The sequence below is a fragment of the Rutilus rutilus genome (genome assembly GCF_951802725.1).
Source record: "Rutilus rutilus genome assembly, chromosome: 11".
Taxonomy (NCBI): domain Eukaryota; kingdom Metazoa; phylum Chordata; class Actinopteri; order Cypriniformes; family Leuciscidae; genus Rutilus; species Rutilus rutilus.
Window position 1 is genome coordinate 8,104,152 of NC_140216.1, and position 20,517 is coordinate 8,124,668.

General features: G+C 39.8%; 1 protein-coding gene across 19 annotated transcripts in view; it reads left to right on the forward strand.

The window, feature by feature from the left end:
* Window positions 1-20,517, forward strand: part of macf1a (microtubule actin crosslinking factor 1a) — a 170,397-nt gene that overhangs the window by 147,135 nt on the left and 2,745 nt on the right. For 12 of the 19 annotated variants that reach the window (XM_084424338.1, XM_084424339.1, XM_084424344.1 and 9 more), the window contains 25 exons: window positions 59-160; window positions 243-416; window positions 2,075-2,230; window positions 2,338-2,535; window positions 2,801-2,929; window positions 3,345-3,527; window positions 3,669-3,824; window positions 4,037-4,243; window positions 4,328-4,447; window positions 4,540-4,709; window positions 4,796-4,955; window positions 8,785-8,979; window positions 9,064-9,336; window positions 9,459-9,647; window positions 9,757-9,868; window positions 11,062-11,216; window positions 11,320-11,482; window positions 11,567-11,721; window positions 11,806-11,880; window positions 12,660-12,677; window positions 13,659-13,776; window positions 14,182-14,244; window positions 16,811-17,022; window positions 18,800-18,913; window positions 19,268-19,373. In XM_084424338.1, coding sequence (XP_084280464.1) covers window positions 59-160; window positions 243-416; window positions 2,075-2,230; window positions 2,338-2,535; window positions 2,801-2,929; window positions 3,345-3,527; window positions 3,669-3,824; window positions 4,037-4,243; window positions 4,328-4,447; window positions 4,540-4,709; window positions 4,796-4,955; window positions 8,785-8,979; window positions 9,064-9,336; window positions 9,459-9,647; window positions 9,757-9,868; window positions 11,062-11,216; window positions 11,320-11,482; window positions 11,567-11,721; window positions 11,806-11,880; window positions 12,660-12,677; window positions 13,659-13,776; window positions 14,182-14,244; window positions 16,811-17,022; window positions 18,800-18,913; window positions 19,268-19,373 — 3,703 coding nt within the window. The remainder of the gene's footprint in view (window positions 1-58; window positions 161-242; window positions 417-2,074; window positions 2,231-2,337; window positions 2,536-2,800; window positions 2,930-3,344; window positions 3,528-3,668; window positions 3,825-4,036; window positions 4,244-4,327; window positions 4,448-4,539; window positions 4,710-4,795; window positions 4,956-8,784; window positions 8,980-9,063; window positions 9,337-9,458; window positions 9,648-9,756; window positions 9,869-11,061; window positions 11,217-11,319; window positions 11,483-11,566; window positions 11,722-11,805; window positions 11,881-12,659; window positions 12,678-13,658; window positions 13,777-14,181; window positions 14,245-16,810; window positions 17,023-18,799; window positions 18,914-19,267; window positions 19,374-20,517) is intronic. The other 7 variants (XM_084424351.1, XM_084424349.1, XM_084424347.1 and 4 more) reach the window with 7 other exon arrangements.

Sequence of the window (20,517 nt, forward strand, 5' to 3'; positions counted from 1 at the left end):
ATCTGCCCTGATTGGTCAAGCTTACTGTGTGTTCACATTCATCACTTTGTCTCATCAGGGCATGTTTGACTACTTGGACAACGCTGTCATCAAATTGTGTGACATGCCAGCTGTGGGGACAGACCTCAGCACTGTCAAACAACAGATAGAGGAGCTCAAGGTTTGAATCGGACCGTATCTACTCTTATCTCTCAAATTGCTTTGAGAAAAGGATTGACCCTTTTTCTTTGTACATGACACAGCAATATAAAGTTGAGGTGTACCAGCAGCAGATTGACATGGAGAAGCTTAGTCACCAAGGAGAGCTGCTGCTCAGGAAAGTGAGCGACCAAACAGACCGAGACATGATTCAAGAGCCTCTCACTGAGCTACGCCACCTGTGGGACAACCTGGTGGACAAAATCACAATCAGACAGGTGAGGAAATAGAGACAGTTTTCTTATCTCTGACAACTTTTGCGTTTACTAATAAATTACAAAAACAGATTATTCAGACTCTGAGGAGGCATTATAAAATGCAGATAAATGCACAGCCATGACCTCAGTTTAATGCTCCAAATGCTCCTTAAAACAGCCTACAGTTAAGCTAATGAATTATTATTTAATTCTTAAATTGTTGTTATTAATAATTGTATTATTAATAATACAATATTGAACTTGTAAGCCCATCTAAATCTGTCCAGTTGCGGTTTCCGATAGAACGGGTGAAGGTCTCTGCAGGTGGCAAAGTAGTTTGATTACAATTAAGCTTTTATCTGACTCCATTTTATTACGACCTCGAATTTAGGTTAGACTGCCAAATTGGTTAATGGTCATTTATATAATAGTGTAGCAACACATTTGATTATTCTTTTCAACTCTTTACTTAGATTTTACCTGTTCATATTAGGAAGCATAGTAGGAAGAACTTTGAGGTCCTCACGCCTTCTGTTTAACGCGGGTCTCACAATCACAAGCTCGTCAGATTGGTAAACACTAAACAGAGGTAATTGGCTATATACCTGAGATGGTCGCATTCACGCTTACACAATCAAAGATACTTTTGGTATAGCCCCCATGGAATTGCATAGACTTGAATTTAACGTAATGTTTACCTTAGGCAGAGGTATGGCCACTACTACAGATATAAGTCGACCAACATTACTTCTCTTATAATAGCTTTGGATTGGCCATGCCGTGGTTTCCCACGTACACTTATCTAAAGTAACATTAAATTAGACACCCCCAAATTTAGGTTTGTCAAGCAGCATTTGTGCTGTCCTAAACAGAAATTCACTCCTTGTCTTTGCAAAATAAGTACACTTGAATTACTGGCAAATATTAGTCGTCACTAATCTGACGGTAATATACGAATCCATTTAATACACTTGGGAAAACAATTTCAGAGTCAGTCAGAATAAAATCATATATAACAATTGTATTATGTCAGGTAAATGTATCATGCCAATATCATAATCAGTTCAAAGATAATCAATATAATAACATCAAATGCTCAGAGATAAAGAGTAAAAGATGTAGGCTAAACCCGACATTTAGAAAAATACATAATGCTGAAGTCTTTGAGGTCCTTCAACATTATGGGCTGATCTGAGTTACAGAATCGCCCTGTGTGCAAGTTATCTCTAAACTCTTAAGAACTTTATTACCTTTGGGTTTACTTCTTTGGGAATGAGACATTTGTACCAGTCACACTGAGACATTTCAAATGATACCAAACATGTATAATACTATACGATAATTATTCACATTAAACCATATAGATTTTTGGGTGAATATCTGGTGGTCTCAACGTGAGAGAGAGACAACATGGGGGAGGTGATTGACTCGGGGATGCTAGTTTCTCAAGAGAGAGTCAAATGTTAATTTTGAGAAAGCATTTTCTAATTTCTCAATTCTTACAAACTGATTATTGGGTTTTGGAATTGTAAAATGGAGTATAAAAATAATACTACTAAATTTAATTTAAATTCACTCAAAAAACTCTGAAAACATTGTTGCGTAGTTACTGCATTTTAGAGGGCAGACATGAAAGGCTCTTACTCTTGATTGTTTTGATTCTGTCTTCTCTCTACCAGCACAAACTGGAGGGTGCGCTCTTGGCTCTAGGTCAGTTCCAGCATGCTCTCTCTGAGCTGCAGTCTTGGCTCAGTCATACTCACGCCACACTGGACACCCAGCGACCCATCAGCTCTGACCCCAAGGCCATCGAAATTGAGCTGGCTAAGCATCATGTACGTCACATTGGGCCATAAAAATTGGGCCTCATTTTTATGTACTCAACTCTTTTTTTTTTATCTCCCTTTTAAAGCAAATTCCTTTAATCAAGCTCCCTTTGTAGGTTTTAAGAAACGATGTGCTGTCCCATCGGGCCACTGTGGAGACAGTGAACAGAGCGGGCTCTGAGCTGCTGGAGTCCAGTCCTGGAGACGAAATCAACCACCTGAGAGACCAGCTGGATGAGCTTAACCGTAGCTGGAAGAACCTTCTGCTGAAGACTGATGAGAGGCAGAAGCTTTTGGAAGCTGCCCTGCAACAGGTGCTCTAGATATTACTACATCATTATACAGAGAGATCTAATTGAATGCACCAATAAAAAACAAGTACATCTGCATATGTTTGTAGCATTTTGTTTGTAGCAACAACAAATGCATTGTTTTCAGTGGATTATGTTAAACTGAATTCAATCAAATGGATGCAGTTTGGAGGGTTGCTGTGCATGGAGAATGGTTCTCTTTAATATTGTAGTACAGGTGTCGGATCAATTAGCTCATTGTCTTTACCCTGCATGGTTTCTGTGTCAGGCGGAGGGTTTCCATGGAGAGTTGGAGGAGTTTCTGCAGTGGCTCAGACGCACAGAGAGTCAGCTGTCCGCTGCCAAACCCACAGGTGGCCTGCCTGAGACTGCCAGAGAGCAGCTGCAGCAACACATGGTACGCTAAATGAGTTCACCTCTAGTCCGAGATAGTGAGATCAAACCACCCTCAAACATACAACTTCTTATAACAATTTCAAATGATAGGAAACAGTTTTACATTTTTATTTATTTATTTATTCATTCATTTATAAAATCAGCATTCTTGGGAAATAACAAGAAATCACAAAAAATGTACATAACATGTTAAATACTGCATTTGCTTTTGCCATTTTTATTAGTTTTTTATTTTTTTTAATCTCTATTTCAATCTCTATTAATTTATTTTTATTTCAATTAGTTACCAAGGCAACAATATTTAAGTTTTTCATTTTATTTTATTTCAGCTTTATTTTAATTAATGAAAATAGTTTTAGTTAACAATGACAATGTTTGTTGACTAATCAACTTAACTTCCTCTGTCCCGTTTATAGGAGCTCCAGGCTCAGTTGACCCACAGGGGTGAGCAGTATCATCGACTGCTGGATAAGGGAGAGTCCATTCTTCTGGCCAGAGGAGGGGAGGATGCTGGACCTGGTACCACCCAGACCCAACAGAACCTGGCCATGCTACAGAACAAGTGGGCCAGTTTCAATGCCAAAATGGATGACAGAAGGGTGAGGGAACCAAAGACTGATTTATGACCTTACATTCATGTTTAAAAAGCGGTTTCTTTAATTTATTAACAGGTTCATGAAATATCTTATTCTGCCTTCCAATCCTAATAGTTCTGTCTCTGTGTCCATCTCTTTTCACAGGGTAAACTGGAGGAAGCTGTCTCATTGGCGACAGGATTCCAATCCTCCCTGCAGGACACCATAAACTGGCTGACACAGGCAGAGCAGACTCTCAACATGGCTCAGCCACCCAGTCTCATTCTCGACACTGTCCTGTTCCAGATAGATGAGCACAAGGTTGGTACAAAATGTGGTTTACTTGTTAGTTTTGTTTGTTCAATATTTATATCTGAAATAAATGGCACTTTCAAAAACATAAAAAAATCTTAAAGACCCCAAACATTTGACCGGTAGTATATATATTTTTTGCTTTTGATGTTCCTGTTTATGTATAATACCTTCACAATTGAATACTTTTGGGAAACTTGAGTCCTTGTCTTGTATTTCAGGTGTTTGTGAATGAGGTGAACACTCACAGAGAGCAGGTTCTGGCTCTAGAGAAAGCTGGCTCTCAGCTGCGATTTGCCAGTCTCAAACAGGATGTGGTTCTCATCAAGAACCTGCTGCTCAGCGTACAGGCCCGTTGGGACAAACTTGTGCAGAGATCACTAGACAGAGGACGCCACCTCGATGAGGCCCGCAAGAGAGCCAAACAGGTACTGTTTGGTTTATTGCACTCTGTCTGTTGCTCTGATCATACCTCTCTCCGTCTCTAATGTTGGCAATCTTCTCTTGTCTAGTTTCATGAGGCCTGGAGGAAGCTGACAGACTGGTTGGAGGAAGCAGAGAGCAGACTGGACTCTGAGCTGGAAATCTCTAATGAACCTGACAAGATTAAAATCCAACTGGCCAAACATAAGGTACAGCATTTGCTGCATTAAAGAGTTTTGTGAAGCTGAAAACTTTAAGCCTTATCTCTTATGCCCTCTATCTTTTAATCACTGTACTTTAGGATTTCCAGAAGTCTCTTGGCTCCAAGCAGCCAGTGTATGACACCACAGTGCGCTCTGGGAAGGCCATGAGAGACAAGGCCACACTGCCGTCAGACACACAAAAACTGGATCATTTGTTGGGCGAGGTCCGTGACAAATGGGACACGGTGTGTGGAAAGAGCGTGGAGAGGTGAGAAGGACTGGAATTACCCATTTGGAATATGATTAGATGTAGAATGAAGTGAAATAAATCATTTGAGATGTTTTTCTTCTCAGGCAACACAAGTTGGAGGAAGCCCTCTTGTTCTCAGGTCAGTTCGCTGAGGCTCTCCAGGCACTTGTTGACTGGCTGTATCGTGTGGAACCTCAGCTTGCAGAGGACCAGCCTGTCCATGGAGATCTGGATCTCGTTTCCAACCTCATGGATTCTCATAAGGTACTAATGGGGTGATTCTTAGGAAATCTTGGTTTTTTATATATATATATAACTAGACTAAGATACTAAGGACTTTTCAAACATTATATTTTGGTTTTCAAGGACCACACTAAAAGATCTCATTTATATATATATATATATATATACAGTGGTTAAATTGGGCCGGGGCTCTCCGGGGCTCAGCCCCGGCACATAAGCCTGCTCGTTTGCAGTCAGTTTCTTATTGGAAATTATATCACATAAAATTTGATGAAAGTGATGCTTTTGAAAACATATTTCTGATTATAAATGAAAGATTTTGAAATGGCATGTCTATTTAGTCTCGGCGGAGCTGAGATGAGAACAATCGTGACACGGCCGTAGTCTTGTTCAGCTGCTTAATCTCGTTGTCAGTCGACCATGATCGCTCACCGCTCGCGCATGCCATGCGCATCTATAGGCTCCTTCTCAAAACTCCGACACGGATAAATGTATGCAGCAATAATGAATGTTCCTGGGAGATCCATTGTTGCACGGGATGTGGAAGCGCGCAAAAGTTCCAGAACCTTCTAACGTTACTGCCTTGAAAAAAAAAAAAAAAAACAATGAAAAAAAAAAAAAACACGAGCTGCTGGCCGCGCTGCAGCAGCAGATCAATTTAGTCAAGTTCAGCACAATGTTGGTTGTATAAACAGTGCCCTGCATTGAAAGACAAGGTAATGAAAATATATTTGGCACATTGTATGGGTCACTATATCATAACAAGGTAATACAATGTGTAATCAAGCGTTTTATATTTAATATGAGGAAAATAGGCTACACATGACATGCCATAGACGTGACACAAAAAATCTTTAACTTTTAGGTGGCGAAATATTTTTTTTGTAATTCTGTGAATTACACTGCAAACCACAGTAACTACCCTCCGGATGAAGAAGGGTTGGCTCTCCACAGAACATAACATATTCATTTTATTTTATTTTTCATGTTCGCATATGAGGAAAAAACAATGTTACAGACGTGAGCGCTGAAAGCGGCACTAAAAGACTGTTTAAAACTTTCACTGAGACCTCAAACAGAAAGCACAAAGCCTTTCTTTAAAATTAATTTCGTTTTGTATTAATTGTATCTTAATTTTAATCAATGTTTCATATATTTCATTTAAATATAGGCTAGTATATAGACAATAGATAATCACGACACGGACGCGCCGGCGAGTGAACTGGACTCAAGGGAGCCTACTTGCCTGACAGACCTGATAAATATATCTATATAGAAAGCTTGGAAGGTCTTCTTTTAAACATGACAATTCAAAACGAAAGAAAACATGTGCAATGTGCATTTCTCTCTGGCGCGTTCACTACTGCGAAGATTGCGAGGATAGCATCGTCAACTTCATCTATGCAGGGCACTGACACAGAAAACACTTGTTTATTAATAAACAATTAAAATGTCTCCTTGCTATATTTTACATATTCATAATCATTACTTTTGCCGGTTCTTTCTGACAGCTTTTAGGTGCTTTATTGGCAGCGCCACCCTTACATGAACGCGTCACCACCGCATCAGCACCGAAAACAGGACATTTTTTTCAATCCCTGTTTTGGCAGGGGAAAAACTGATCAGAAAATGTAACGAAACGTTGTAGAAATCTAGTGGAGTAGAAAGTATAATAATTACTGCAAAATGTAATGAAGTAAAAGTCAAATGTATGCACTATTGATTCTACTTAGGCCTACAGAAACGAAGTAAGCTATTTGTACTTCGTTTCATTCCACCACTGCTGATTAACAGTAATGTAAATGCTAAATGTCCTAATACCTGTTGATACTACAACAATGCAAATATGCTCTTAACCTTGCAGTTTTTCACAGATTATGTAAGACTCAATTTATCCATTTCTTTTGCACAAAACTCTCCAGAAAATGCCATTTAATAGTTTATTTTTCGAAAAAAAAATTCCCAGGGGGGGCATACCCCCGGACCCCCCTAGGGAGAGCCCCCCCACATAATAAATCCCAATTTAAACCCTGTATATACAGTGAGGAAAATAAGTATTTGAACACCCTGCTGTTTTGCAAGTTCTCCCACTTGGAAATCATGGAGGGGTCTGAAATTGTCATCGTAGGTGCATGTCCACTGTGAGAGACATAATCTAAAAAAAAAATCCAGAAATCACAATATATGATTTTTTAACTATTTATTTGTATGATACAGCTGCAAATAAGTATTTGAACACCTGTCTATCAGCTAGAATTCTGACCCTCAAAGACCTGTTAGTCTGCCTTTAAAATGTCCACCTCCACTCCATTTATTATCCTAAATTAGATGCACCTGTTTGAGGTCGTTCGCTGCATAAAGACACCTGTCCACCCCATACAATCAGTAAGAATCCAACTACTAACATGGCCAAGACCAAAGAGCTGTCCAAAGACACTAGAGACAAAATTGTACACCTCCACAAGGCTGGAAAGGGCTACGGGGAAATGAGTGAAAAAAGGTCCACTGTTGGAGCAATCATTAGAAAATGGAAGAAGCTAAACATGACTGTCAATCTCCCTCGGACTGGGGCTCCATGCAAGATCTCACCTCGTGGGGTCTCAATGATCCTAAGAAAGGTGAGAAATCAGCCCAGAACTACACGGGAGGAGCTGGTCAATGACCTGAAAAGAGCTGGGACCACTGTTTCCAAGGTTACTGTTGGTAATACACTAAGACGTCATGGTTTGAAATCATGCATGGCACGGAAGGTTCCCCTGCTTAAACCAGCACATGTCAAGGCCCGTCTTAAGTTTGCCAATGACCATTTGGATGATCCAGAGGAGTCATGGGAGAAAGTCATGTGGTCAGATGAGACCAAAATAGAACTTTTTGGTCATAATTCCACTAAACGTGTTTGGAGGAAGAAGAATGATGAGTACCATCCCAAGAACACAATCCCTACTGTGAAACATGGGGGTGGTAGCATCATGCTTTGGGGGTGTTTTTCTGCACATGGGACAGGGCGACTGCACTGTATTAAGGAGAGGATGACCGGGGCCATGTATTGCGAGATTTTGGGGAACAACCTCCTTCCCTCAGTTAGAGCATTGAAGATGGGTCGAGGCTGGGTCTTCCAACATGACAATGACCCGAAGCACACAGCCAGGATAACCAAGGAGTGGCTCTGTAAGAAGCATATCAAGGTTCTGGCGTGGCCTAGCCAGTCTCCAGACCTAAACCGAATAGAGAATCTTTGGAGGGAGCTCAAACTCCGTGTTTCTCAGCGACACCCCGGGAACCTGACTGATCTAGAGAAGATCTGTGTGGAGGAGTGGGCCAAAATTTCTCCTGCAGTGTGTGCAAACCTGGTGAAAAACAACAGGAAATGTTTGACCTCTGTAATTGCAAACAAATGCTACTGTACCAAATATTAACATTGATTTTCTCAGGTGTTCAAATACTTATTTGAAGCTGTATCAAACAAATAAATAGTTAAAAAATCATACATTGTGATTTCTGGATTTTTTTTTTTTTAGATTATGTCTCTCACAGTGGACATGCACCTACGATGACAATTTCAGACCCCTCCATCATTTCTAAGTGGGAGAACTTGCAAAATAGCAGGGTGTTCAAATACTTATTTTCCTCACTGTTTATATATATATATATATATATATATATATATAAATTAGATCTTTTAGTGTGGTCCTTGAAAACCAAAATATAATGTTTGAAAAGTCCTTAGTATCTTAGTGTGCATGAACCCTGCATTATTGACACAGTGAGGCTAGAATGAGACTCTTATTAGGAAAGCCATTTCTGAGTAGGACAGTTTCTTACTGGTAGTGCTGTATTTATTGTTCCTCAGGTCTTCCAGAAGGAGCTGGGGAAAAGGACCAGTAGTGTGCAGGCTCTGAAGCGGTCCGCTCGAGAGCTGATGGAGACGGGCCGAGACGACACCGCCTGGGTCAAAGTTCAACTGCAGGAGCTTAGCAACCGCTGGGAAACAGTCTGCGCCCTGTCCGTTATAAAACAGACTCGCCTCCAGCACGCTCTCAAACAGGTACGTCTGACCGTTCTTTGAACGAAACCAAGAGCAGTGTTAATATTTTCTTCTGACTATCTCTTTTTCTCTCTTTTTCTGCAGGCAGAGGAGTTCCGCACAGCTGTTCAGATGTTGCTGGAGTGGCTGTCGGAGGCGGAGCAAACCTTGCGTTTCCGTGGCGTCCTGCCAGAGGAGGTAGAGACTCTGCAGGCGCTACTGCACACGCACCGAGATTTCATGCAGACGGTGGAGGAGAAGAGAGTGGATGTGAATAAAGCTGCTGGCATGGGCGAAGCCATTCTAGCTGTGTGCCACCCAGACTGCATCACCACCATCAAACACTGGAACACCATCATCAGAGCTCGCTTTGAAGAGGTGAGAAGTGAGAAAAATCAAAACTGTGGCATCAGAAGCCTGTCTAGGCCACTAGTTAGACAAATAAACGTCAAGCCTAATAGGACAGGTCTGAAATGCTTATGATTATGTTTGCTGTACAGGTGCTGACATGGGCCAAACAGCACGAGCAGCGCTTGGAGACGGCTCTTGCTGAATTGCTCAACAATGCTTCGCTACTGGAGGAGCTGTTGTCATGGCTACAGTGGGCAGAGACCACACTGGTGCAGCGTGATACTGAACCACTCCCCCAGGACATCCCTCAACTGAAGACACTCATCACAGAGCACCAGGTGAGTTAGACACAATAATTCGTTCATATTCTGTCACTCAAGTCTTTTAATATTAATTGCATTGTTTATTGCTGAGATGTTTCTTAGTATTTTTGTTTTCTTCTACCAGGTGTTTATGGAAGAGATGACCCGAAAACAGCCTGATGTTGACAAAGTTACAAAGACATACAAGAGGAAACCAGCAGAACATCCCAGCAGTCTGTCAGACAGGAGAGGGGCCCGTAAGAAACTTTATCCTCAGCTGCACGCATGCTGCATTCAAACACAAATCTTTACATAAACTACTGTTCAAACGTTTAGGGTCGGTACAATAATTTTTTTTAATGTCTCCTATTCTCAACATGGCTACATTTATTTAATCAAAAATACAGGGGGGAAAAGTAATATTGTGAAATATAATTACAATTTAAAATAAATGTTTTCAATTCAAATATATTTTAATTTATTCATGTGATGGCAAAGCTAATTTTGCGCTCTACAGTGTCACATGATCCTTAAAGGAACACTCCACCGTTTTTTGAAATAGGGCTTATTCACCTTCTTTCCTACATTTAGATAGGTGGGCAAATGCATTTTTGTCTCAGTGCATGCATTGTTTTAGTTTGACAGGGTCGGCGCTAGCTTAGCTTAGCATAATGAATGGAATCCTTTGTTGCCAGCTAGCATGTCCTGAGTAAAAGTGATATAAAAAATATAAAAAAACACCTAATTACTTCTTGTGGCCTGCGTATTCACAACAAGTACAAATAGCGATGCAGATTAACACTAGGCGATTTCCTAGGCAGATATTGACATATATTAAGGACTATATTAGGGGGAAGCACAGGCGAAGCACTGCTACTTGGGCGTGATATCTCTGCACCCAAGTAGCAGTGCTTTGCCTGTGCTTCCCCCTAATATAGTCCCAAGTCAATATCTGCATAGGAAATCACCTAGTGTTAATCTGCATCGCTATTTGTACTTGTAGTGAATACGCAGGCCACAAGAAGTAATTAGGTGTTTTTTTTATTTTTTTTATATCACTTTTACTCAGGACATGCTAGCTGGCAACAAAGGATTCCATTCATTATGCTAAGCTAAGCTAGCGCCGACCCTGTCAAACTAAAACAATGCATGCACTGAGACAAAAATGCATTTGCCCACCTATCTAAATGTAGGAAAGAAGGTGAATAAGCCCTATTTCAAAAAACTGTGGAGTGTTCCTTTAAGAAATCATTCTGATATGCTGATTTGTTGCTCAAGAAACTCTCCTTAATATTATTAATGTTGAAAACCATTGTGTTGCTTAATATTTTTGTGGAAACCATGATACATTTTGTTTTAAACTCTGTGTAAACTAATATAACGCATAAATTGCTTAGTACAGTACAGTAGTATGCAATTCTGAACATATTGTTCTGTGCCCTGCTTACAGGGAAACAGCAGCAGCAGCAGCAACAACAGCACTCGGTACAGGTAACCGGTGGTAACCCTCGCCTCACCCAGCTCTGCTCTCGCTGGCAGCAGGTGTGGCTGCTCGCACTCGATCGCCAGCGAAAGCTCAATGATGCCCTCGACAGACTAGAGGAGGTACTGCATCTATTTTACATATACTTTTTAAATGTTACTCTGTGTACTAGTAATGAAATAAGTGGGTTAAAAGTCATAAGTAATGACCTTTCTCCACCTTTAGCTTAAAGAGTTTGCCAACTTTGACTTTGATGTGTGGAGGAAGAAATACATGCGCTGGATGAACCACAAGAAGTCTCGCGTCATGGACTTCTTCAGACGCATCGACAAGGACCAGGACGGAAAAATCACACGCCAGGAGTTTATCGATGGCATCTTGGCATCAAGTACGGGCGCATTTACTTGTCTGTAATCTTCAGTTTCATGAGCCTTTATTTTAATGCCAGTTTAACTATATGTTTTGTTTGCAGAGTTCCCTACCAGCAAGCTGGAGATGACGGCTGTTGCTGATATCTTTGACCGTGATTGTGATGGCTACATCGACTACTATGAATTTGTAGCTGCTTTGCACCCCAACAAAGATGCTTACAGACCCACAACAGATGCTGATAAAATCGAGGATGAGGTTTGGACGATGACAAGAAAATGAATTTTGTGGGTTTGGCATCACTATGTAGTTTTGAATAAAATCCCATTTTTTGTATCCCAGGTCACCAGACAAGTGGCTCAATGCAAATGTGCCAAGAGGTTTCAGGTGGAGCAGATCGGCGAGAACAAGTACAGGGTGAGCATCTGGCGCCCAATAGTACTTGTCAAGCAAGAATTATATATAATATAATTATATATTATACATTATAAATGAGAATAGCACTCACCACTGCTATGTTATCATCGCACCTCCTCATTCAGAACATCCCTAAGCTTGCCATTATAATATTACGACTCTAACCAGCATCACACTCTTTCAGTTACGTCAGTATGACTTGGCCATTTTGGAATAAAGGTGCATTTGGCAGTTTTGTGTGTGTACGCAATACCACCATAACACTTCACAGCAACAATCTGTATGTTGTGTGTGCTTTTCACCACCCAACTAATGATCTACCTATTGTTCTAGCAATTGCAGTCATGGTCAATGGGTGGTCTTTCACACCCCCAGCATCATTATCCAGTGCGGTTAATGATCTTTGACAAGAGTGTTTACTAACTTGTTGCATTGCACAGGCTACAGATCCACGATGCTAACTCCACATCCTGATGTTTGTCCCATCTTTGTCTATCTCTTTACTACTACACCTGCTGTGCTGTCCTCATTGTGTTTGTTTTTTAAGCAACCATTCACAAGCACTCATAGCAATCACCATGCTTCCCATGGGCATTTTCTCCTTTGTTTGCTGTTTTAGTTATTTTATACTTTTAGGAATAGTTAATAGGACATGAATCATTATACCAACAAAAAAGGTCAATGTGTGTGTATGTCTTTATCTGTTATTTCAATCTCTTTTTTTCTTTTTCTTTCTTCTTGTTTTATTCCTCCCTCCATGTGCACCGGACTTATTGTAGTTCTTCCTTGGGAATCAGGTAAAGTGAGCGGTGTGTTTGTGCCATGTCCTCTGAAATCTGTTGCCTCTGCACAGTTTCCCACAAGTTTTTTCAGACAGCCAGATCTAAATCAGTACTGGACAGTTTCTGCATGGACTAGCTAAGAATTCCCTGTGGACAGCCCACATTCTTGGCTGCTCTCTGAAATGGGGATTTCTTTAGTCTCTTCCTGCTTACTCGGCGGGCATTTCCTGTCTGAGAGACAAAAATTGCAGTGCTAATGCCAAAATATTAAATGCATTTATATACGCCCTCCAAATCCAGTGGCAGATTTCAAAGGTTCAGCTTACGTGTTGTGGTTGGGATGTGCTTGTTTTTCATTGAAAATTATTTATCACGATTCAGATTTACAGGCCCTTCTATTATGATTTTAGGGTTTTTTGGCTTTTGGTGGAGGAAAATTATCCTGTGGCTGTTTTCTTGACTTAGAAAATAAACCTTCAACCAAAGCAATTCTTTGAAGTAAAAAAGGACAAACGATCAGGGAAAACTTCCAGAGAATTGCTGTGGTGTGTGGTGTTTATTGTAGAGATGGGATTTGAGCTGGGCAAGCTCTAACAAAAATCATGTCGATCTTAAAAAATGTGGTTTGCTGCATGTTGCAGTGTGATTTCCTTTGATTTGCTTGGTGCTTCAGAATATAATTTGTATAATAAACTAATATGAATGTGATCTTAAAGGAATGGTTCACCCACATTACTATGTCATTCCAAACTTCAGTGTTGTTTTTTTATGTGGAACATGAAGATATTTTGAGAATGGAAAAGACAAATGCGTAAAAATTCTTTAAATCATACCAGGTTTGGAACAACATGAGTAGGATTTTAATTTGTGGGTGAACTATCCCTTTAAAAGACATTTATAAATGTATAATCCTTTTATCTGTCTGTCCGTCCTCTTCCCTCTCTTATCCATGTTCGTTCCTCTCCGCTCTTCCTCCTCTTTCCTGTCTTTCCTCAGTTCGGAGACTCGCAGCAGCTGCGTCTTGTGCGAATCCTGCGCAGTACAGTCATGGTTCGTGTGGGAGGTGGGTGGATGGCGCTGGATGAATTCTTGGTGAAGAACGACCCTTGTCGAGGTAAGTCCCACACAACAGCCGGAGGAAACGTGCTCTTTAGGTACATGGAAAAGAGGTTTCCAGAAACACTCTCACAGACAGTTCACACAGCATTATTCTTGTTACCCTCATTAGTCTTATTCATAATCATCATCATCTTTCACTCTTGTATTCATTCTCTTCAATGAGTTTCTCATCTTTTCAGTACAATCTGAGTTCACTTTCATCTCATCTTCCATCACTTCCCCATTACTTCCTGACCTCTTTTCCACGGTGGTTATTTTTATATGCATGGCCTACACATTCTTTCTCCCTGTCATCCTCCTATTTTTATTTGATACAATTATAGTGCATGGTGCATGTTCCTTAGGTCTCTCCCTCCCTCTTTCTCTGCCCCGTCCCCTATCTCTCTTTCTCTCTCCCCAGTGCAACATCCAGGACTAAAAATCCTGCGTTCTGACTCCAGCAGCTCCATATCATCTCGCATAGGTTGGGTTTTCTCTCTCCTTCTCGTTCTGATTCTCTTCTTTTTCACATGTTTGGTTTCCCCTCTCTTTGCCTCTGTTTCACTCACACTTCGTTTGGTTCTTTGTTGCTTTGCTGTGCTTTCCTGACCGTGACACTGATCTAACCCTCACGCCTGGTGCTCATTACGAACCAATTGTGCTTTGAGAATTCTGACTCAGCCATTTACATCACTTCCTGCATTTTGATTTAAAATACTACTTAATGCATACAGTATTTATATTCCAAAAATGGTGTTTGTAGACAGTTTATTCCCTTTTGTTGCGAAGCAAGAGGTCTTAACGGACAAGTTCACCCAAAAATGTAAATTCTCATGTCGTTCTGAACACGTATGACTTTCTTTTGTAGAACATAAAAGATATTTTGAATAATGTTGATGCTGCTCTTTTCCAAGTAAATGGGGACTGGAAGAAACGCTAGGTTTAATGTGAATATAAGGTGATTGACTTCTGCTAAATATCTCCTTTTGGAAAATCATACATGTTTGGTATGACTTGAAGGTGAGTAAAGTAAATGATGAATTTTGGTTTTTGTGTGAACTATCCCTTTCAACAGAACGTGAGTGTGTGTATGACTCTTTCTGTGTGAATGCGTGTTTTTCATGTTGTCTCTTGTGTCTCTCAGTGACGGTTACTCCTGGCTATTTCTGCTGCAGAGGTACCTCATTCCCTCTCCTTTCTCACCTCTAAACTCCTTTCCTGTTTGACTACATCTGTCTGTCTATTCCATTCTGAGCCTCTAAACCTTTTTGTCCAGCTTCGGATCCATCCCATCACTGCTGTGTCTTAGTATGTGTGGCGTGTGTGAGAGCGCAAGGACTATGTGAGGTCTATGTGTCCGCTAGCATCATGCTAACCATTCAAACCAGGCTTGGCCAGGCCTGGGCTCGAGTCCTTTCATGTGTGTCCTGGATGAATATTGCAAATGAAAAAGCATCCAGGACCAGGGTGTGGCCAGGCTTGGGGTTTCTAATATTGTTTGAAGCAACTCTTAAAGAGCAATTACTCATGGAGAAATGGATTACAGGCCCCACCTGCTTTGAGGGGAGGAAATTATATGGTGTGGTAGTTATCAACTGCCCTGCTCTTACTGGGTTTGATGGAAAAGTGAGTGTCATGCAGTGTTGGGGAAGCTACTTTGAAACAGTAGCTTGCCAAGCTAAAAGCTACTTATAATTGAAAGGAGTTGAACAACAGTCAAGCTGCACTTTTGAAAAATTAATTAGCCGCACTACAAAATAACAACAAAAAGTATCTAAAAACACTGAAACTATTTAGAAGGGCTGGATCTTGTTAAATAACCACAGTGACCCTAAATGGTTTTTTGTACACATCAGCCTCACTTAAAAGTGTTTCGGGTTTATTTGCTTTGTATGACAATGTCAAAGCAAGTGGCATTTATTTTCTGAAAGATAGCACAAGCTTACTTTTCAAGCAAAATATCTCACAAAAAAGATTTTATTTTAGATAATAAAAGCAGCAGATAGACTTGCTCATAAATACAACTAATGAAACTGGAAAGACATTCTTAGGATTATTTATATACTATCATAGTATTTATTTATATTTTGAATTATCTTTTTTTATTTTTCATTTCATTTTAGTTTAGTTTTTAGTAATATATTGGCAAGCATATTCACTTTGTTTCCAAAGCAAAACATTTAAATTTTGCTTGTTGTTTTACTTTCTAATATTTATATTTTAATTAATTTCAGCTTTATTTCAATGAATGAAATAGTTGAATTTTTTTAATAGGGACTTTGCACAATGAATTATCCAAAAACAAAACGAATCCCACTTCCCAATGCTAGGGGATAGTTTAAGAGAGTGTTTGATTGTCTCATTTTGCTTGTCTGTAAGGCTACGTGTTATGTTCCACTATAACGCTACTGAAAATGAATTGTCTGTGAATTTAGTTAGTTACTCCTCAACACTGATGTCTTGAAGGAATAACAGACAAATTCTGACCACAGCTACTGCCAGTGCACACAGCCCTCTCTCTCTCTCTCTCTCTCTCTCTCTCTCTCTCTCTCTCTCTCTCTCTCTCTCTCTTTCTCTCTCTCTCTCTCTCTTTCTTTCTCTCTCTCTCTCTCTCTCTCTGCTGGCTGCTCTGGTCTGTGTGTTTTGCAAGGGCTGCTGTGTTTTGTATCTGTTATTGAGAATGTTCTGTGAGGGCTTGTGTTGGTTTTCAGTGTTTGCTAAAAGCATTATCAGGCATGACCCTCAGGTATCTGTCGACGCTGTTTATGCGCGTGCACTGGTTTACGTGTGGGCTGAGGGAAGCTGTGCTTCTTTTCTTTTTTTTTATTGAGTTCTTGTTTTGAGGATGCTTGCTCAATGACTCACTGTTAACCCCCTGCATCGTGTCCACCACGTTCACTGACCGCTTTTAAAAGTGGGTATACCGATCCCTCTGTCTGCATTGAGTCAAAGCAGTGGCCAGAGGAAGTGTTGAGTCTCTCCACTCGCACTGCTCACCACCTGATCATCGTCCCTTACAGCTTTCTTTCTCCTCCTTTCATTCACTGCAGCTCGGGGACGCACCAACCTGGAGCTTCGAGAGAAGTTCATTCTTCCAGAGGGAGCTACGCAGGGTCTGGCGGCCTTCCGGTCCCGGGGGCGTCGATCCAAACCTTCGTCGCGCACGGCCTCACCCACCCGCTCGTCTTCGTCGGCGTCACACAGTGCCCACAGCTGCGCCTCTCTGCCCTCTGCACCCGCAACTCCCACAGCATCCTCAAGGGTGAGTGTCACCATATTACACTGCATAGGCTTATAATAACCCATACTTACTGTTTGTTGTGTCTTGTATACTAATGTCTTCATCAAAAATTAGAGGGTAACCTCAGTCGCAAACATTTTTCTTGTTGTATCATACACTACTGTTCAAAAGTTTGGGGTCAGGAAATATTTTTTTTTTTTTTTTTTTTTTTTTTTTTACAAAATTCATATTTTTATTCAGCAAGGATGCATTAAATTTATCAAAAGTGACATTAAACACTTGCAAAAATTCAGCTTTGAATAAATTACATTTCAAAATTTATTTTTAATTGTAGTAACATTGTAATGTTATTTTTTTTTTAATTATTACTGTTTTTACTGTAATTTTGGTCAAATAAATGCACCCTTGGTGAGTATAAGAGATTTTTAAAAACCGTGGAAATCTTACCAACCCCGAACTTTTGAACTGTGGTGTACATTTAGTCACAATTTATCTAGATATACAATTGTGCTCGTTTACAAGCATTTGTTTAGACATCATTTGCAGAATGTGTAATAATGTTTAGCATTTTACAAAAACAAGAGATAAAATCTTAGAGGCTAGATGTAAAATTCAGAAACCCTTGTCATCAGCTACACCAGTAGCCGTTAAGCTCGCACACGTAACATACAAGAGACTGAACGTGATTCAAGGCCCTGTGTACAAAGTTCTTTTTTTGTTATTCGCTTAAAAGTAAAACGAAGTTGGAAATACCTTTGCAGCTATATACTCCATAATGATCATCCAAACGCCATATATATATATATGTAGCTCAAGATCTTAGTAAATATAGTTGTGCTCAACTGTAAAAAGACTCTCTTGCAAAAGGTTTGATAATAAATGTCCTTTGTCACTTAACATAACATCATACTTCATATCTGATTAATAATCATGGTCTTTGCCTACATCTGTATGTTCCAGTATGTGTGTGATTGCTTGTGTTTTATGTTGTCAACTCAATTTTAAAGACTGAAAAGATAGATCTTAGAAAATATTCTCAGATTTAGTACAGAGCTTTTAGAAGTTATAAATAAATTATGTTTTCAACATTAATAATAAGAAGAAATGTTTCTTGAGCATCAAGTCAGCATATTAAAATGATTTCTGAAGGATCGTGTAACACTGAAGACTGGAGTAATGATGCTGAAAATTCAGCTTTGCTTATTTATTTATTTTTATTGCAATAATATATTTCACATAATTGCTGTTTTAATGTATTTTGATCAAATAAATGCAGCCTTGATGAGCATAATAGACTTCTTTGAAAAATCTTTAAAAATCTGAGCCCAAACTTTTTAATGGTATTGTTATAAAAAAAAATGTAAAAAAACTTAATATATATATTATATATATATATATATATACGGTACATATATAATAAACTTTATGCAATTACCTGGCAAGGCCGACATATCAATCTGTCGCTAGTCTTTTTGGTGGATGGTTTCTCTTTGTCTCTGATTGTTGTTTCGGTGTCAGGACATGATCACTGTTGTCTCTGCATGTCAGAATCATATTGTCATCTGTGAAATTTTTATTTGTTCTTTGTCTTTTTGTCCCTCTCCCCCTCCCTTGCTTGGAAAATGTGCCTTCCACCCTGTTTGCGCTCATCTCCACCTACAAAAACACTGCGCTCTGCTGTGCTGCATCGCCTCCCTCTACTTTACTCTTTTTCCGATTATCCTGGCTTCTTCCCACTGCTTTTTTATTTTTTTGCTACTTCGCTATTCCTTGTCCTTTTTGCTGCCGCATTTCCCAGTCCTCCCAATCCCAATCTCGTGACTATGCCAAGCCCTGGCTGGCACACAGTAAAACTCCAACTCCAACCAAGTGCCAGTCCTGCCCAGAGCACAGCCAGACCCCTGGGCATGAGGTAACACACTGCCCCCTCCCAGTGCCCTAGCACACTAACAATAAAAGCTTTAAGAGCGGCCTGATCTTAACAAATGGGAAGGAACTGAGGTAGATGCCCCAGAGAACAGTGCAGAAAACAAAGTTTGTCTTGAGGAAAAGATGAAATAAATTAATTTGCATAAATGTTACTTTTATGTTCATTTAGGAATTATTCTGTTAAGCCATTTTATGTTATGACAGTCGACAGATCTGGATGTTTCGCCTGGTTTCCAGTTATTTTTAACAAAATTTTACCAGACTTATCTGTTAGGCTTATTATCTGTAGATACACAGGTAGATCTGCCATTTTGTAATTAACCTTCTCTCTTTACAGGGAGGATCCACAACTAAACTGAAGAGACCAACTTTCCATTCCAGCCGTGGCTCCTTAACTGGTGAGAACGGTGGAACGCCAACCGCTGCTAAACCTGGACGCTCCGGTACGAAACCCTGCACTGCTTCACTCAGTCACAACTGCAGCACAGTAGTTAAAGGGGACATATAATATCCAGTGTTGGTTCAAACAGAGCCTTCAGGAAAATGTAGCTAATAACAAGTACTACTATTCTGAAGCTATTTAGTGGGCAATATATTATATGTTAGTGCTTCAGCCAACTAAATTGTATGATTCTTACACGTTTTGTTAAATACAATCAACAGAAGCAAAAATCTAAATGTAGGCTATAAACAAACTGCACCATGGTCACATGACTTCCGAAAAATCTTTAAGATCTACAAGTTGGAAAGTGAGTTAGAATAGTTTGCAAGAGCGCGAGTATAAACACAACGCTGTAAAGATGAAACTAGTGAGTAGATGAGTTTACCTCTTCAGCGTGATGACATTTAATGTGCCAGAAAATCTTTGTAGTCCCATTTAGCCACTTGTTAGCAGCCACCTTTTTTCAAGTCACATAAAAGCTTCAAAAAATCATGAGTGGGGTATTACTGATGTATTTTATGTCACAGAATAAAGCGTGAAAATATCGTGAGCTTGTGTTCACCACAAACTTTATTTCAGACATTTAACCAAAAACACTCAATCCTGCAGCACACTATTATAAATGTATAACTGTCCAATGGCATACTTATGGCATAAGATAGTATATAGCAATATAGCAAAACAGTGTAGCAATTAATTTACATTCAATTCTGAAACTAATGAAACTAGAAACCACAGAAGTGTATACTGCCCTACAAAGGCTAAGAGCAGTATCTTACATTTTTCAAAAAAAATGTTTTTGCACAAATAAAAAGTGCAGGATCTGCTCTTCAATCTGTTCAAATTTCATATGGCTACCTAATAAATTTCTTATATAAATTTACATTTTTAGTTGCAGTATTGTATAGAAAAGTAGGGTGAAACCAAGGCAGAATGCAGTATCTGCCCGCACTGCCTTCGTTTCACTATGACACTGCAGTTTGCCTTTGTGTCAGCATGAACATTGTTGCAACTAGCTCAGGTTTTATAGCATACAGTATGCTATAAAACCTCTCTCAGAGAAGAAAGGAACTGTCAAAATGGCTTCACTTTTACGTGGAAAAATGCTGGTGAAACTTGCCTTAAACAACATGGTAACCAAAAAT